General features: G+C 32.8%; 2 protein-coding genes across 2 annotated transcripts; one reads left to right on the plus strand and one right to left on the minus strand.

Moving 5' to 3' along the window:
• Window positions 1-5,109: 5,109 nt before the first annotated feature.
• Window positions 5,110-12,763, plus strand: LOC120342524 (uncharacterized). Its single transcript, XM_039411393.2, has 7 exons — window positions 5,110-5,337; window positions 8,092-8,321; window positions 9,606-9,692; window positions 10,261-10,305; window positions 10,667-10,944; window positions 11,447-11,513; window positions 11,669-12,763. The coding sequence occupies exons 1-7, from the start codon at window positions 5,204-5,206 to the stop codon at window positions 11,983-11,985; spliced, it is 1,158 nt and encodes a 385-aa protein (XP_039267327.2). The 5' UTR covers window positions 5,110-5,203; the 3' UTR covers window positions 11,986-12,763.
• A 150-nt stretch (window positions 12,764-12,913) lies between these two features.
• LOC120342542 (uncharacterized) lies at window positions 12,914-15,797 on the minus strand. Its single transcript, XM_078111040.1, has 6 exons — window positions 15,640-15,797; window positions 15,084-15,214; window positions 14,439-14,521; window positions 14,162-14,242; window positions 14,016-14,099; window positions 12,914-13,842 (listed from the first exon to the last, which is right to left on the minus strand). The coding sequence occupies exons 1-6, from the start codon at window positions 15,736-15,738 to the stop codon at window positions 13,685-13,687; spliced, it is 636 nt and encodes a 211-aa protein (XP_077967166.1). The 5' UTR covers window positions 15,739-15,797; the 3' UTR covers window positions 12,914-13,684.
• Window positions 15,798-16,964: the final 1,167 nt, after the last annotated feature.

Here is a 16,964-nt window from a genome sequence, read left to right on the forward strand (position 1 = left end):
TTGCGGATATGCCACATGAAAAGGAAATTTATGAAAGTAAGCATTTGATATCAAAGGAATAATATTATTCGATTATATCAAAGGATAATTATAATTAATGTACTAATAAAAATCAAAAAAAAGTTCGACAAAAATCAATAAATATTTTAGATAGATGACGAGCAATGGCCTGTCCCCGGGTTACAATTACAAAAATTTGAAACTATTGTGTCACTGTTTCCGAAGACATGGACAGAGAAAATAAGGGAGTTGTAACTCATAACCAACCAGCGGTACCTGGAGCACCAGATGACGGCAAATTAAATAGATGGTGCTCTCATACAGTTTTTGATATGAACTTATTATGCTTTCAATATAAATGGAGCAGACTTTTCCTATAGAGTAGAACCCCGATGTGTTTATAATAATACAGCCTCTGTTTAGAAACCCGATGAAGGTAAAACACGAAAATTGTAATTACAAAAAGTTACCAACTAGTTACCTAATTAACGTTTCAGAGACACTGAGGGTGGAAAAAGTCAAAACTAACCAGCGACTATACGAAACGTTCACGAGACAGCGTGCAGTTTAGCAATGTTTTCTTGTATAATTGTACGCCACAGAATTCAAAGATTTATTTAATGATAACAAAATTCGAGGCTGAATTGTTTTTTCCACGATTGAAATCAAATTTCTGATATGCTTCTGCTGAAACAGAATTCGCAGAATTATTAATACCAGGAAAACGGGGAGTGAAAGATTGGTTCCCGGGTGATAATGACAATAATTTAACATAATTGAAGTAATAATCTTTTATAGACATGATCCCAGTGATGGGATTCAATTTTTTTGTCAGCCGGTTCCATCACAAAAGTTACATTTTTCTGCCAGTTCTGTTACAAAAAGTCACATTTTTTTAGCAAATAAACTGATTATTTTTACTTACTAATTAACATTTCAAAATAATGGTTAAGTAAGCATCATTATGTCAAAATCAGCATCGAAATGAAAAAATAAAACACGTGAGCTACTTGATCTCAACAATCTGTGTGTCAGATAAGATGCAAAAATCCATTAACAGTAACCAGTAATGCTAACCGGTTCGCTGATCTCATATAATTCCGTCTCAATCCCGCGAGACGGTTTCATAGAACCGGTGCGTACCGGCTGAATCCCACCACTGCATGAACCATGTTTAAGTACTGAAAATTTGTAATCGATTGGTCTATCAGTTTCAGAGAAAAGAGCACAACAACAACCCCAATACCCACAACAAGAACCACTGCGACAAGTTTGTAAAACGATCAACAGGTCCACCCCCGTGTCCAATCGCTATAACTAACCACGTTTTAACTATCTTACGACTTTACAGGAATTGTATAGGGAAGTTGTCTTGGTCCCATGTTTTTTATTTTATTTATCAATGATATCTCCAATTGCCCTAATCTATTGACCAAATTATTCGCAGATGACACAGGTCTTCTTGACAGTGCAAAATCGACAACCCCGCAAAACATGTAAATATAGAAATGAAAAAGGTCTTTGGTTGGATAATTCGTAGCAAGCTATAACAATCAATATGAATAAGTTCAAGATTGTTCACATACTCCCTAAACATAGCTCCCAAGTGATGTCAATTTCTATCAACATCAATTGAACAGAGTTAGAATCTGTTCTTTTCTACAATTATCTGGGACTAAATATAGACAATCTTTTACGTTGGGATATCCACGTCATTTGACGTCAATGATATTCGGAACAATTTTCGCGTTCTGTAGGTGTGTTGAGTAAACTTCGATCTTTTATTGTTATATTGATATATCTACTCTCGAAACGTCTACACCAGACTTTTTCTATCAATGCACCCCACATTGTAAACACGTGATTATATGGGACTAGATCACCTCCAAAATTCCCCAGACTAATTTTTGGAACAGCACTTGCTTCAAGTGATTCCGTCGAAATGGGAAATTACCCATTCATCTGTTGGTATTATGGCTCTTTAATTACTATAACCTTTACTATATATTCTATGGTAATCGATGTTTGTTAGATATTTCATAGGTTACTCACCGTCAATATCAGTAGTTTCAAAAATCTAAAATACCAACTTTTTGAATTAGGTATTAGAACCTCGGGTGTCCCAGCTCGCTAACCAGCTTTAGTTCTCGCGACTTCCCTTTCTCAGTAAAACTGTGTGAATTATCATTTTCTCGTAATTTGTGCTTGTTATATATTTATTTCTACGGGTTGGAAAAAATAAACTTGACTTGACGTAAGTTGATATAAAAGGCATTGATTGAATGTTATCTCAGAACACAATACAAAATCAGTAGGCCTAATGCAAATATCGGGTAGCGACACAGATTTTCCAAACATCAGACCGCAGGAGTACACAATTGTAAATGCACTAGAAACGTTAACAGGCACATTGACAGAGTCAGATTGTCGACATTTTTCAAACTGAACATGTTGACTGTACAATTCAGTAAATATGGACTCCTGTCCAGAACGATGGTATTTTATGTTGCCATAGAAATTGTGCATCATTAGTTTATAAACGCAAAATACAAGTTCAAAATGAAAAATTAAACGTTTGGTGAATACAGGAAGAGGTCTCAATAAGCAAACATATTGTGCAATTCTAAAATCACATACAAGCTCTTACTAATACCAAGCTGTTAATCTAACGAGATGAAACGGTTCTCGTTTACTTTTTCGGTATTCTACTGTATCCCTCCATTTACTATTTCATTTTGTATTTGAAACGAATTGTGAAGTGGAACTATTGAAAGTTGGAAATTGTAAGCCGGACTGGCTTGTGCTTGTTTTTAAATATTTATATTATATATTCAATATTATATTATTTATTTATATATAATATCATACAATATTATACGTAAAAAGTATATAATTAAATCTCAAATCTTTCATATTCTATAATATAGCATACGATTATTTTATGTCAACGACAAATTATCAAATGAATACAGAACTGTTAATTCGACGATTAAGTTCACACGATTGTTGATTGCGGACTCTCTGGCGCTAGGGCGCTATTAGTGGAGAATATAAATAGAAATAAGCGTGACAAAAATTTGTCCTAATACTATATATTTAGTCTGATAAATATAGATGTATAAGAAAGGTGACAAACTTTGGTGTCATCACGTAGATAATAATTTTATCAAGGATATATAGTGATGAAAGAAATTGAGGAAAAATCTAATACTTTTATGGCATTAATTAAGACACCAAATTCTCAAACTTTCTCAGCTCCTAATCGAGTTCGTAGTTATTTGATCTGGTAAATGCACATTAACTTACAAATACATTAATTACATGACTAATTAAAACTTTTTCAGGAATATAACTGGATTTATACAAACTTACAGTGGGGGAGTTGCAATAGAAGTAGCCACTGGAAGACTAATACTTTAATGTTTGTATGGGGTTCGATATTTTACCCAAACTTTTGCATTTTTTGCGAATTACGTGAAACTAGTCCGCCATCTTTTTGATATTCCAGGTACACAAACATGGCCATACCTGCGGTAATGGGAATTATTATACGGCGTAGAATCGAAGCGTTTGAATTGGATTGTCGTGGTTATAATATATTATTTTTCAATCTCATTCTAATTTCACGTTGGCGAAATTTCTTTCAAGTGTTTGTGGACTGGTGACAATCACTTCAAACTAGTTTTTGTTATGTAGACACGTTAGCGAAAACAGTGACCATTGAAAATTTTAGTTGTTGATAGTTCGACTACAAATACTTGAATAATTTGTTTTTCATTTTCGTTGAGGTAATTAAAAAGTTTATGGGTTTTGTTTTTGGTTCAACTCTTACATAGATTTACATAAAGAACCCGTTTCAAACGAAGTCAATGGGTTAACTTTCTTGCACAATAAACGTGTATATGACATATTTGCTTGGCATTTCCTTTTAAATTAAACTTGATTTATGTACAAAATTCAAATCTATTACAAATTACACATTTGCACCAACGTGATAGGCTAGATTAATTTCCGGCTAAATATGTTTGATCCCGTACATGAAGAAATATATTTTGCTCGGCAATAGACACACGTAACACAAAATTCCATTATAGCTCATTTTAGTCAATCTTATATCTGAAGTACATCACGTATATCCATCGGTCTGAGATATTCGGACAAAACAACAACATTTTGTAATGAGACATTATTTCCAAATTAGTATTGCGTCTCATTATCTACACATCGCTTATTTGGCCGCGCTTAAAATTCACAAAATTCAATTTCAACGATCGGATTTACTACCAACCTTTATGCAATCAAGTTTGATTACACACTGAAGTGATTACCCTGATAAACGTGTGAATAATTACGATATTTAGTATGCCGTATTGATCATATAGCAAATCATGCATTACGGTAGGTTTCAATTTGATTTAAAAGCAATGTGAATTTTTAAAAGCGGTTATTTCCTACTCTATCTTTGAACAGACAACAATTCGAAAATGTAAATGTTGTTAATTAATTAATTTAAACGTAAGCAACTGTTAATGACGCAGTTATATCATTAGCTTTCATTAGGAGCATAGGACGCAGCATAGTGCTAATGGTCGCTTAAATATTGGTAGTTATTTGCGCTCGATGGTTTTGTGTAAACGTTGTGACACCGTGAAACGGAAAGCGCTAATGCATTTCACTTACGCCCGTTTTTCTTTTCGTCGCTTTTCAGTTTAGCGTAGAGTTCTTTGTCATATGTTCATAGAGTTCAATGTCATATGTCGATGAGAGCCATGGCTCGTTTATTAGAGAGGAAAGGCGTTCAAAAATAGAAATTTTATTGCAAGATGTGACAAATTGCTGTTACTTCTATATTTTTATCCAGGTGTTATAACAGTTGACGTTTCAAGTGGTATTTAAAAAAAAGCTTTGAAAGCTATTTACTAACCTCGTATGAGCTCATATTTTCTATAATAAATCAACTTGAATATCACACATTTTTAAGTAGGCTAAATAATATAAAATATTTTCGCAAGATTTTAGTTTATAATTAACAGTGGGGTTTTAATTTCTAATGTGCTTTTGAAAGTTGATGGTCTCTAATTTTTAAAAATCTTTTAAAACTTCAGAAAATTCTTCTTTTGACTAAATGAGCTTACATTTTGATTAAAGATTAGAATTGTTAAAGAATAGAGTACATATGTCAGTACATGATATATGACACAAAATGCCAAATAGTACCTCACATCTCGAAGAAAGTGGAGTTTGGTGTGGAGAAGAAGACAGTGGAGGCGAATTTAATGAAATTGGGACCGGACAAAGATCTTCTTCAAAGATTAAAAATGTTCTGAACAAGCACAGGTAACCAATAAAAATTTAAGAGAATTCACCGGCGTATTTGTACAAATTTTTCAATTATAAACAATTGAATTGGTCAAAATCAGATAAACCAACTCAACTCAGCAAAGCCGCAGCAAAGTACCTGAACATAACTCACTCAAAAGTTAACTTGCAAGTAAAATGCTACGATTCAAAATAATTTATCAATTAATTTGCCAATCCACACAAATCTTGAAGCGAGTTCAATGTAGAAGCTCACTAATAGGTTGAAACTTTTGGTAATAAGAAAGTAACTAGCCCGTGAATTTGTTCTTTCTTACTGTGTATCAAGTACAATGGCTGGAGATTTTTTGGTGCTTTATACTTCTGAAATATATTTAAATCAAATGTAAAATATCAACGTTTTCAAAGCAGAAAATTATACCTAATTAAACTCATATTTCTTGTGTAGCTTTGAATGAATTGAATGAATTTTAATGAATTGCATATTACATTTAAATGGATATATACTATAATTCTCTGCAAGATGCAATAATTTGCTTGTTTTGTAGCAGCAATTAGATTAGATCAACCGATTCGAAAATAAAATGCATGAAACAAAGACGCAACAAAGTTGTTCCCGAAATATCGTCTGACAGAAGCGTGATAAATTGAAACCTATATAGAAACTGTATGCAAATGCAATGATGAACTGTTAACTCGTGTCGTCAGATATTCCAAATTTCAACTATTATTTCCATTCGGTCAATAATGCATCCTTTACGTATATATTATATCACGTTGGAATATTTTATATTTCACACAAGAAAATTCCATTAGATTTAATGTTTATTTCAAAAAGTTTATATGTCAAAAATGTCTGTAGTTTTAATCACATTGATTTGTCTGAGATTTAAAAAAAATAAAGAAAAGAAATTCCAAGAATTTGAAACTTGTTTATAAAAACAGAATCGTGATTGTGGTAACTTCATTTATAGATAATACTTACTAATTGTGTAAGTAAGGATTGAGTATTCACGAATGCTATTTTTGCCTAATGAATACATCTATTTTAAAAACACAATAGGTGTAAAGTGTGCTTCATGAAAACAAGAAAGCAATGCTCAAATATATATACATGGGTATGAATACCAAATTACAAACATTTCTAACGTATAATTCGAGCTAAACGTTAAAAGAAATGTATCGAGTATTATATGAAGATGTCTATGTGAATTACAAAACCCAGTGAAACTACGTATGAAAACTCGGGTCAGTAGGACAGTAAATGTCATAACTTTCTAGCGACTTGGTCCATTTCTGTAATGAAGCAAATCAACAAGCATTTGTGTCCGTGAAGTAAACTTATCACGAGTTTGATAGAATAGGTTATGTTAAGTTAATAACATTATGACTCAAAAGTGAAAAAGTATTTGGAGCTTTTTACTTAATACACAATTTGAGAGGTTGACATTGATGTTTTTTTTTAATATTTGGAAAACAAAAACCAGTTTCTGACTAAACAAAAGTTGCAAATGGATAATATAAAAGGAAGAAAAAAATAAATAAAATAAAAATTTAGTGTCGCATAGACATTGAATTAAACTTAAAGTAGCGTGTACATTGTAGCATTCTGACACCGAATCATGCGTTGTTCGCTGATTGCAATCTCAAGTCCACATCAAATAAAAACTGGCAACAAAATACAATTACCAATTAAAGTACACACTGTCTATTTTTATAACTTACGTGTGTATAATGTTTTGCGTCAGTTTGAAAATTGTAACGTTGCCATATGCGCCTAGAACAAACATTTTAATGATTATTTGATAAACGTCATAAGGATTGATTGCGTAGTTCGAAATTATCTTCTGACTAACAATAGATAAACCGGATAATTGGCAATAGCTTAGTACAAAATCATATATTACAATTTGAAAGTAATAAAAAAACGAAAATTTGGCAGCAAGTTGTAACTTCATTTCTATTTTAGTTGACTCTTACTTAAAATAGAGAAAATTCAATACAAATTGCCATAATATTCAGACAATTAGCCCGCGACAAAACGTTCGAAATTAATGTTTCGATTAACATTTTCATAGCAAATTTTCCCAAGGCATGTGTAGACAGACATTCATGGTTAAGGTAAAGACTTCGCTATAATTCTATTGGGCATCCAAACATTCTCAATAATTATAGCAGGAGTGCTTACAAATCACAGTAAAAACAAGAGAGCTATGCTTAAATATATGGACACGTTACGCTGAAATTCACCGTGGTAGGGTACGGTAACTTACCAGCAGGCTTGATCACGGAACCTGTTCGCTGATCACGTGATCAATATATGTTTGCGGAATCGCCACATGGTGGCAAATTCTGATGACGTCATAGCTCAAAATGAAAACAAATCCCATAAAGCTCACAGGAATATTTGAAATTAATAAAAGTAACAGCCTAGAAAAAAATTCCCTCTTTAAAGACTGAAAATTTCAAAGCAATCGGTTCAGTAATCAAAGAGAAAAGCGACTTTTTAAAAACGTGTTAAAGAACAAGAACATCAAGAATAAGAACAACAAGAACCACAACAACATAATAGTGAAACGATAGTTATTTACACTAACGTGTCCAATAAAAAGGATGGTTTGGTGTTATCCTACAATGCAGCCGAAATAAACACTACTTTATGGTCCAATCTGGGTTTACATCCTTACATTGTATATGTATGATATTGTTCATTGAATGCTTATCTTATATATATCATAGTAAATAATAGCACGAGATTTTTTTCATTCCTAGTGGAGGATCTGTCGACGCTTCGGAAGATGTACAAATAGTAGACGTAAAAGAAATTGAACCGACAGAAAGATACCGATCAAGAAGCAATTCCCATCAAAAATTCAAAAGAAGTTTCAAAAGAAAATCCTCTAAACGAGGAACGAACGATTCGGTCAAAATACCAGTTCTTTCAAGAAAACGAAGATCGTCATCATTTTCAAAAGTCTTCAACTACAATCGCAGGGCTGAAAGTATGCATATATTTGAGTTCATATAGTGGATAGTTTTTCTTCAAACCTTGATTTGATGTACTGAATAAAATTCTAGCCTTATTCCAATGTTTCATATGTGAAGCGTCCTTCAACAGTTCACAGCGACTAACGCTAAATGCTATATTAGGGAAATCTTAGCTAAGGTAATTCCTGAAAATCAGAACCCGTTTTTGTATCAACTATGCCAACATTAAATATGATGATACCTATAAAATAATTTCGAATGTTAAAATTTTATCTTGGAGGATCGAATGGCATAATGTATTTCTAATGAACTCTTTGATTTTCACATTAAGCAAGGGGGAAGGAACATACTCTCTTCCTATCCAGGTAAAATTATTGAACTATTTGTCGTTGGAAGAGCGTTGTAATATCTGGTTAGAGTTCACTTTACCAACCCTGCTAATATATATATATATATATATATATATGTATATAGTACGTTAGACTGGCTGTACTATATTTGCCCGGGCTAGTAACAAGACGTGGCGCAGTGGTTCACGATATCAATGAGCGTCATCTTGGCATTATTACTACTGGCTTGAATGAAAATATAATCTTGTTATAGAATAATTGAGCCGTGAGGATAGCTGGCCATTTTTACTTGAAAAAGTTATAAGTTCGCGTCACGCTAATCTTTGAATCAAACAATTGAACATCAGCGCATCCAGAAGACAAGCTGTTCACATTCGTAATAATGATTAAATATTAACAATTGACATGACAACGTAGGTGGGGCTTTTTATTCGTGATATATCATAAAAATTTAATTGCTTTAAAAATGAGCAAATGGGTCTTTCAAATGTTTTAGTGGTTCCCGAAATATCGTCATAAGCGCTAAATGATCTTTTAATTGTATTTTTGTAATTACTCAATGTGGTGAACTTTGCTTTACATTTCCAACACATACCGATTTGTCCGATTACAGAATACATTACAAAGATATTGTCAAGCTCACTCATGTGTCTTGCGATTTTAACGATATATAATTGTAAGAGGGTGACACTAGTATATATAGTTTCTTGGCAGATATCTCCAACCAACGAACCAGTATCCGTTGTTCGAACTTATAGATCCTGATATATGATAGTATATTAACCATTCATTCTTTTGTCTACACACCAATAATAACCCTAAAAAAATTTCGAAGGGACGATCACAATATTTTTTTTTATTTTGAACACTTACTTTTATAATATTACTTGAAAATCAAAATTATAAAAAAAAATGGTCCCACAGTACAGTAATTTTGTTATTTCGCAGTTACCGGTCGAGGGTCATCTTTTGGAATTAAAAGAATGCCGAGGGCAAATGCAATTGAAGTCGATGATGATGACGTGATGTGGCCAGGTGATTATCACATTTATTGATATTTTTCACTGTTTTTATCAACTCCAAAAAATACATGATTAGTCATTGTGGGAATTTGGGTAATTTCACAGACAAAAATGTTTCAGTCGACAATAAAAAGTTTCAAACGTTTTTATATGTATTATTATATATATATTATGATTTTTAATGTAAAGCGAAAATGGAACTGACATTTAAATAGGTAACTTGATATTTAACGTTTAATACCAATCAATATCATAATGATTACCTATAAATATCACCAACGGCACACATTGTCAATCACGATCGTCAAAATATATATACTCTTTAGAATAATAAAATGAGCAACTCTTATCACGCGCAACAAAATTACAAATGTGACGTGACACATGTCTTTCACTAGCTTTTTGTTTTTAAAGTAAAGTAAAGTACAAGTAAAGCAAAATAAATGATTTAAAAAATATTTGTCTTCTAGTTATTTACATTCAAATAAATAAACTAATATAAGCAAATAAAGCACGATCTTTGGTTTTGTCCCTTTTTAATATCGCAGTAAACCATGTAAACCTTCTTTTCGTTTCAACAGATCCTGGAATGTTTAAATCAAGCAGTTCCCAGAAGTCATCGCATGGTAAATGTTCATTTTATGATTACCTTGAACTGAGTTATAAATTGATACCACAAAGAGATGGGATGAAACAGAATTGTAACCCTTGAGGTTGTGTGAGATCGATTTACCAAAACAAAATTCCGATTTGAACAATCTACTAAGTTTTTATCTGTTATCATTTTACCTGAAGCGTATATATATAACGTAAATATTCATATGTACTTGAAGCCGAAAAATCGTTTGTTGTCACAATGAAATCAGGTCAATCTACGGGTTATTTGTAATAATATTTATTCGATTCAAGACTACTCGGGCACTTAATTCACGTTTTAAAATCAACTTTGCGGTATATTCATTTCATTTGATTTTTTAATTGACACAGCAAATGCAAGACGAACTAGATCTTCAACAACAACCTGTTTAACATCGGCGACTACAAAAAGTAGCGCAGGTTCAACCATCAATGATTCAACACTTCTGAGAAGAGCTTATAACTTTCCTGGTAAAACGAAAATGTACGATCGAGAACACTCCACTGCAAATAACACATTTTCTCGATCTATCACGTCACGACCATCGCTTGCGTCATCAGTAATTAGAGAATCAGAACTCTATCCTCGAGGATACAATAGATCATCCGTATTTTATTCGGAAGACAAGGTAGGCAAAGTACAATGAGTTATTTCAGGTACAAAGTGTATCTGTACCAAATTTATGAATCAATCGTCCGCATTTAACCCCTAATTTTTTTTTTTAAAGCCTAATTTTAATGACCTAAAAACTAAATTCTATTCCAAAAGAACTATTGTGTTTAACCAGAATAGCAGAATAAATTTGAAAACCATTTCAATAGACAAAACGAATTCACATTGATGCATACGGTAAAAGTTTTGCAAACAAATTTTGAACACGTGAAAAACAACCAAATCACTACCTCCCGCGGTCTCTGTACAATTTGATTGTTGTGTTTTGTAAGATTTTTGCCAATATTAGCACTTGGGATGTAGTATGGCCCAATTTCTGCTCTATTGTAGTGAAAATTCACATAGACATGTAACTTTACTTATTTGATATGCATATTCCATCTGGCGCATCATAAACATAGTATTTTAAAAATAACGTTATAATAAATTACATCATAACATTCATTTTTAAAATATAGACTTTATACGATTTTGATGCGAGCCCAACCATCGAAAAGCAAGACATTGTAAAAGGAGATGATATAGGTAAGTGATATCATAACGAATAATTCTTTTGGTAAATGTTATAAAAGGGATCAATATGTTTATCTATAGTGTCAGTTAAGTCATACATACTTATCCATATGCACTAAAATATTTAGGAAACGTTGTAGTTCACCTTGGTTATTTATCATTTTTAGAAAAAATGGTTGAAAGCATTAACATGCGAAACTTTGAAGAAAACGACGAGGAACGAACACCTAAAACAATCAGAATCAAGTGGCTGATTCGACGGCTTAACTGTCTGTATATTACAACTATATTCTTCGTCGTCATCTGCTTACTACTTCTTGGTCTAACAATCTGGCTCATTCAAGACGGCAATAATTTGAGATTGAGTCTACACGAATTAAATGTGTTAATACGCCAAAGTAGCAACCAATTTATAGTTGATCCATCGCCAAATACTATTGCGAAGTATTCGTCGGTGAATGATAATATGACGGAAATCGTTTAACTCAAGATTATTCATAACAAAAGTCATAGATATTTTAGTGATTTTTATTTCCTTTTTTTAAGTCAAAAGTTTGACAAAGATTGATTTGTACAGTGCGTAGTTTATTTGCGAATATATATTTCAGGAACGCAAAATTTTTTTTCAAGAAATGTAATGATAGAATGTAACGCATTTAGAAAAAACTGTTGGGTTTATAAATTTTTACCTAACAGTACCACAATCAACATTATATCGTTTTTATTTCATATTTATTTTGGGAATTTGTGATAGAGAAGTGCATGAGCTGCGTAATTGATGATATCCCTGTAACGATTATCCCAAGTTTTGTGATTAACGTTAATGTGTAACGAACGAAGAAGGCAAAGATGTAGCACCAGGAGAAAAAAATTTATGGAATGCGGTTTCATACAGGAACAGAAAAACCCCTAGAATATGACGATACAGTATGAGTTAAAACTTTAGTTGATTAACTATCATGAGCCACGTTTTAATTGAACACGAAGTGGACCTATGAATCGTTTTGGTATTGCACAAGAAGTGTACATATGGATAGTTATGTTATTATGGTATTTTTTATCATGTTGTTAGTTTAGTTTTCTTTTTTTCTCCTTCTTGTTGGAAAAAAGACCTGCTTTTTTATTAACTACTGGACCAATTGCTTTGAAATTGTCAGTGATTAAAAAATGACATTAAAATTTTATTTGTTATTTGTTTTTCACTTCTACATTTCGTGTGATGACCTCAAAATCAATAAACATTATTTGTAGCGGTTCGTTGATCTCTCTCGTGCCACTTTTGTTTCTACGCGAAAGTCGGAGATTTTTTGACAGTACTGTAAAGGATGAGGTAGACTACTACTTCGTTTTGATCTCCGTGTACATATATTTGAGACATCGCTCTTTTGTTCCTTGTCGCATCCATGTTGCCGTATGCAACTTGTTAAATCGCTCCATTAATTTGCAGCATCGTAATATGATTTTTACACTACTACTACCACATGGCGACCCTGTTCAGGGTTATATTATAGTTTGTAGACTACCTTGATTTTTGAAGCATATATTATATACGAATATGAAACGAAGGGTACACATAAATACTTTTAAACTGTTTATTATAACATGAAGTATATAATAGATTTTTATGATTCTCTGTATATCGGAGTGATTATGGAAGTATTCCATCAAAATTTTACAGGTTAGGGAAGCCAAAAATTAACATGTTTATGACAAAAATTGGGTATGCCAGATTTTTTTTAATTAAACGATATTTAGGAGCCTCTCTAAAATTATTTTGAAATCCCGGAGGCTGTCATTGAAATATTTGTTTTCAATTTAAAAAATCTTTCTTTCAAAACGAAATTGATCCCAACATAGTTTAACAGGATTTTACCATTTATTCTAATTTGGCATGGTCAGCAAGATCGTGCATGTCGTGAATACAATGTATATATATGCACTTCAAGATATTTTTGTTGTTTTTTTCTTGTCATTCTTAGATTTCGAAGTCTAAATGGTCATTCGGGCATAAAACAAAGCGGAGTATAAACATTATCAAATATGTAACGGGCATTAACATAATTCTTCAATTTGGATAATTCTACATTGATCTAAATATACACTTTAAGTCACATATACAATTGCAATTATTTTTATGAAAGTTTTCCCAAACATTATTACAAGCATGAATGTCCAGATTCGGGTTAAGCTAACAGATAATCCGATGGGTTCAGGTCACCACACCCGAATGTCACTAATGTGTTCGGGTCGATTCCTTGCTCAACTGCAAAAGCTTTGAGTTCTGAAAGATTGTCATCGTTTATTGTCGGCGTTCTGGTAAAAAATTGTAAAAGCTTCTGACCTGTAACACAACAACGGTGAAATAATGATAGTAATAAAATAGTCATAAACTGCAATCAGACAGGAAAAGTCAACTGCAGTTTTTTCGGAGCAGTTTTATTAATTTCAATTGGAGTAAAACAATTATGAGACATGTAACCATATTAAGGGTCAAAAGTCATGAATATAACTCACCAGCCTCCATTGGAGTCAATATACTGAAGAAAGTAGAATAGTCGGTTGAATAGTCATGTGGATGGGAGTAGAACAATGGCTCTCCTGTAAATAGAAAGTGGATTTGCAAAATATCGCATTTCATGCAATTCATGTAACACTTTTACCTTTAGAAGGAGGTCTTATCTTTGTGCCAACAGAGAGCTGTTCTTGATAAAGCTTTGTTTCTATCTTTTCCCAGCTTTTCTCTGAAAGAAGTTAAATGCCAATCATATGATCGTGGTATGATTAATTAATTCTGTGACTTCACTGTAATGAATATTGACAAGAACTACATGATACAGAATGATTGCTCGGTTCACTAGAAACTAGAACCCAATGAAACTGCCTAATTTGTACGCGATAACAATCTTGAAGGTGAATATAAATCACTGAAACTCTCACCAAACTTCTGATTATGCCAAATTTGACCCAGGTGGTCGCGGTATAAATCTTCTGCAAAGGAGTGAGGATTCTGTGATTTATTCCTGTTATGAAACAAATAACATAGGAATTTTAATAATTTATCTCGTGTAGATCGATATATCGTATTTTCCGGCGAATAAGTCGCTTTGCTAGACCCAAACTTATGGCCTGATTTTTTTTGGGGGGAGGGGGGTCGTCCTACAAGGCGAGTATGGTAATTTTCATTTTTTGGTGTCGCCTTATTATGTATTAGGTAATGTTCTTTTATGGGAGACGCATTCGCGAGTTGAACACAATTAGATTAAAATTTAAAGACAGTTTGAATTCCTGTAGTTATCATGGATTGAATATTACAATACAAGAAAACGTCATTATAGGCTATTTCAACCAATGCACAAACGCGGCGACCGCTCAAAAGGCATTACATGGTAATTTGAGATTTCGATATTGTCGCGATATTACAACCCCGACTTATTGGCAGGTTATATGCAAAAAAAACATTTTTTCAGGCTCAAAAACGGGCCTCGTCTTATTTACGGGGTAGACTTATTCGCCGGTGAAATACGGTATATATTTTATTTTTATCAACTAGCAACGTTGTTTTCCTTTTGAAATACTACTCACTTGGGTAAGTTATAATAGTATAGACTCATCCCATTCTCTGTTACGTTGAAAGGTGCAACAACATGACACTTCCATAATACGTTCCAGGACGAGACGTCCACACCAAGTGTGAGAAACCAGACTCCTTGCAACTGAGAGTAAGATGGAAAGTGAAATACGTTTTTACGCTTAGAGTGCTCGGAGCATTGGGTATTTTTTATATTTTTCAAAACGGATATTTTGTAAACACGGGTTTGTTTCGAAGTATTCGTATTTTTTTTTCAGTAAAAAACACAGAAAAACTGCAGCTTTACGTAGCAATTACAACTCGTAATCGTTGCGCTCCATTCGTGAGACGGCGTAGGTCCATTACAAGATCACACTATTTTGTAACTGCCTCGAGTACGCAATGAAATTAGAAAATATTTTTTACAATTCTTATGATGCGATTCTCCGTGTCATTTTCAACATATTTCGAAGAAAGAGCAATAGTGTTATTGTCCTGGAGAACATCTCAGGTACAAAATTAGAGGTATAATACAATTAATGTTCAACAAATACTTTTTTATCAACTTACGCGTTCAAAATCAGTATCATTTCCTGAATATATTTCTCGACTCCATGCGAACGATAAGAACAGAATAATCAAAGACAAGGAAGAAGTTGACTCCATCATCCCAGCCTTGTGAATATCTCAATGCGAATAATTGCTGGAATGACAGTGCAGAGGGAAAAAACATATTAAATAGAAGCATAAATAGGAACATTATATAATGGGTCGTGATGCAAATATGTCATGATGTTTTTATTTTGTCTGCACTTTTTCGATATTTTTTGAGTGTTCACTAGCATTTCCTTTGAACACTGCTATTGAAACGCAGAAACATTATTTACGTTCTATCTTTTAAATTTGTGAATTACACTTATATACGTACATTCAGGAAACAACTTTGAAAATTTTAATTAAAAATTTACATATTTATATTGGCGAAATTACATTAGGGGTTCATTTGCACATGAAGCTAAACTTATGTAAGTCGCAAGGTGCGTTTAAAACGTAGAACCATGTCACAGCAGCCAGGTGTGTTGCAGATTAAAACAGATGAATCTATATCGCATTTTCTAATTTCAAATTTTGTATGATTGATATATATATATATATATGTAGGTAAAAGTCAAATTCGGAACTTTGGGTATATCCAGCCACATACTCAACAATTACACCACGCTTTGAATAAATCAATTTCTGAAGTGTCAACTACACCTGATAATGTTCAATGATGAAAATCAACAAAAATCGTTGTAATATTTCCGAATCATATGCTGTGCCCAGGGAAGATCGAGTAATGTCGCAACTTCGTCGCAACCGTGGAACACGTTTCAAAGAATTGTAAATCGTCAAAATATAGCGTTTAATACTATTCATATAAAAAGATTAATGACAGTTTCAGTATTTTATTTTCACCTTCAAGACTGTTATTGGCTTATTGCTGTAGTTAGTTTCCGGGAAACCAAAAAAATCATTGTATATTAAGTAGTTCTTGGCAATTTTCATTGAAGTGAAATCACTGAATCAATCAATTATACCAACAATTTGATTGGCATTCAATTTGCTTTCAGAGGAAATCTGGGAAGAGATGGATACAGAACTTTATCAAGAACAACCTTCTGTTGGCAGTAACTTGGCGCAGAGATAAGATCACACTCCCTCCCATGAGAATTTATGAAAGATGTTACTAAAGCACGAATTGCGATATTATACAAATCCACTTTCTATCTACAAGAGAGTCATGGTCCTATTCTCATCCACGTGCCTATCCAACCGAATATTTAGTTTTCTTTAGTCATTTGACTTCAATGGAGAATGGTGAGTAATATTCACGAAATTTCCTCAGTAATTTT

Source organism: Styela clava, chromosome 3 (assembly GCF_964204865.1).
Source record: "Styela clava chromosome 3, kaStyClav1.hap1.2, whole genome shotgun sequence".
Classification (NCBI taxonomy): Eukaryota; Metazoa; Chordata; class Ascidiacea; order Stolidobranchia; family Styelidae; genus Styela; species Styela clava.